Genomic DNA, 1891 nt, shown 5'->3' on the forward strand with positions numbered 1-1891 from the left:
GGAGTAGGGGTAGGTCAAGGTTGGTTTCGATGCACAGGTCCCTGAGCAGGAGTTAAAGAGGTTTCCATTGTGACACGAAGGAGACAGGAGCTGGGGACAGGCCACAATGGTGTAATGACAGAATAAAGGCCTGGTTGCTAGGATCAGGGAATAAATACCAGAAGCCTGGGAAAGAGGAGATGGAGCCCCAGCTCCTGGCCCTCTCTCCCACCCCCTTCCCCCTATAGACTATCTGAGATGTCACCTTCCACCTAACATCATCTCTTCAGTTTCAGTCCTTAATTCTAGACTCTGCCTTCTGCTTGGTTCTACATTCTCCACCCTTCTGCACAGAGGACTGCCACCTGTCCTTCGGGGAGTCTCTACGGTTTTCTGCTTTCCTTGGGTCCTGATGGCCAGCTTACCTAGCTCAGCTGAGAGGTCTGCCACCTCCCCAAACCTGAACACTGCTCCTGGTCTTCGTCGAGGGGCACTGGACTCTGGGATCACCATTGCCCTGTTGGAAATTGGATCACGTCCCCCCTACTGCTGGGGCTCCCGCCCTTCCCCAAATAATTGTAGTCAACCAGTAACAGGACCACAGACAGCACAGAAAGTAGATGCTCTCTTAAGAGACATTAAAGATGTCCTTAAAAGTATGTCTGAAGCCGAAGAGAAGACCACAGAAACAAATGACCTTTTTGAGGACACCAATATTACCAAGGATGTATCAGAACTTATTAAAAAATTCAGAGGACTTGATAAAACAAATAAGAGGCTATTGAAAGACCTGCTATTTAGGTTAGACCCAGTGAAAGAAAATAATTCAAGGAAACTGGAGATGATCTTGAAAAGCCAGCAGTCTGAGGACATGGTAGAAATGTCTTCAAGGGATTTGTTAAATCGCCTAGAAGAAAGAAGCACCCATAACAAAACTCAACTGAGTATGGATGAAGAAAAATACAGGTCCCTCTACGTTCATGAAGAAAATAGGAAACTTAGGAACAACATGGAACAGTTACTCGAGGAAGCAGATCACTGGAGTAAACAGCAAATGGAGCTCAATGAAATGATTAAGTTGTACCAGAAGTCACAGAAAGACAAAAGAGAAATCCTTCAAAATGATGAAGCTGATTTCCAAAGCCAACCAAATAATGAAGCATCCTCCAAGAATGAGCTGGAGGAGCAGGTGCGGAAACTGAACCATGACACCTACTCCCTGCATTTGGTCGCGGCTCTGCTGGAGAATGAATGCCAGATCTTACAGCAGAGAGTAGACATTCTCAAGGAGTTCCATCTTCACGAAGGGGGAACACCACAGGAGACGTTAGTTCTGATAAACAATGATCAAGACAAGAAAAACCGGAAGCCATCAGAAGCAGAGAAAGTAGAAACGAATAAGCATAATACACGGCAAACAGAGGGTACGGTACATAAAAAAAGCAAAGGCCTTAAACACCCGGATGCTTGTCTTAGTAAGAAAGCTAGAAATAATCGGTTCAATATTCGCCTTTCAAAAGCTCTTATGGGAAAAAAAAGGCCAGCAAATCTCTTAAGTTAGAAAATACCAGAAAGAGAGCAAAGGGGAATCTTCACAAACCCACAGCGAAGCCATCCAGCTTAAGGCAAAATCGATTATCTAACCTAGGGCAGATCTTGTGGTCCAAGCAACAAAGAGAGAATAAGAAGATTGACACAAATCAGCCATTACATCAGTAGTTATATAAGTGGGGGCTTTAACAACCACTGTTTAAATAGCTGATTTGTAACTGTCTTATGATCCGGTCTAATAACCATTTGTCACAATGGTTATTAGAGATTTTATAGCACTTAAGTCAAGTGATAAGTTACAGGTCCAATTAAGTAAAAAGCTAAATAAAAATCAGGATAAAAAGAAAAAAGTTTTGGGTTT

At 43.3% G+C, this 1891-nt stretch overlaps 1 protein-coding gene across 1 annotated transcript; it reads left to right on the forward strand.

Moving 5' to 3' along the window:
* Window positions 1-391: 391 nt before the first annotated feature.
* On the forward strand, window positions 392-1540 carry Spz1 (spermatogenic leucine zipper 1). Its single transcript, XM_048331304.1, has one exon. The coding sequence runs from the start codon at window positions 392-394 to the stop codon at window positions 1538-1540; it is 1149 nt and encodes a 382-aa protein (XP_048187261.1).
* Window positions 1541-1891: the final 351 nt, after the last annotated feature.

This window comes from Perognathus longimembris, chromosome 22 (genome assembly GCF_023159225.1).
Source record: "Perognathus longimembris pacificus isolate PPM17 chromosome 22, ASM2315922v1, whole genome shotgun sequence".
Taxonomy (NCBI): domain Eukaryota; kingdom Metazoa; phylum Chordata; class Mammalia; order Rodentia; family Heteromyidae; genus Perognathus; species Perognathus longimembris.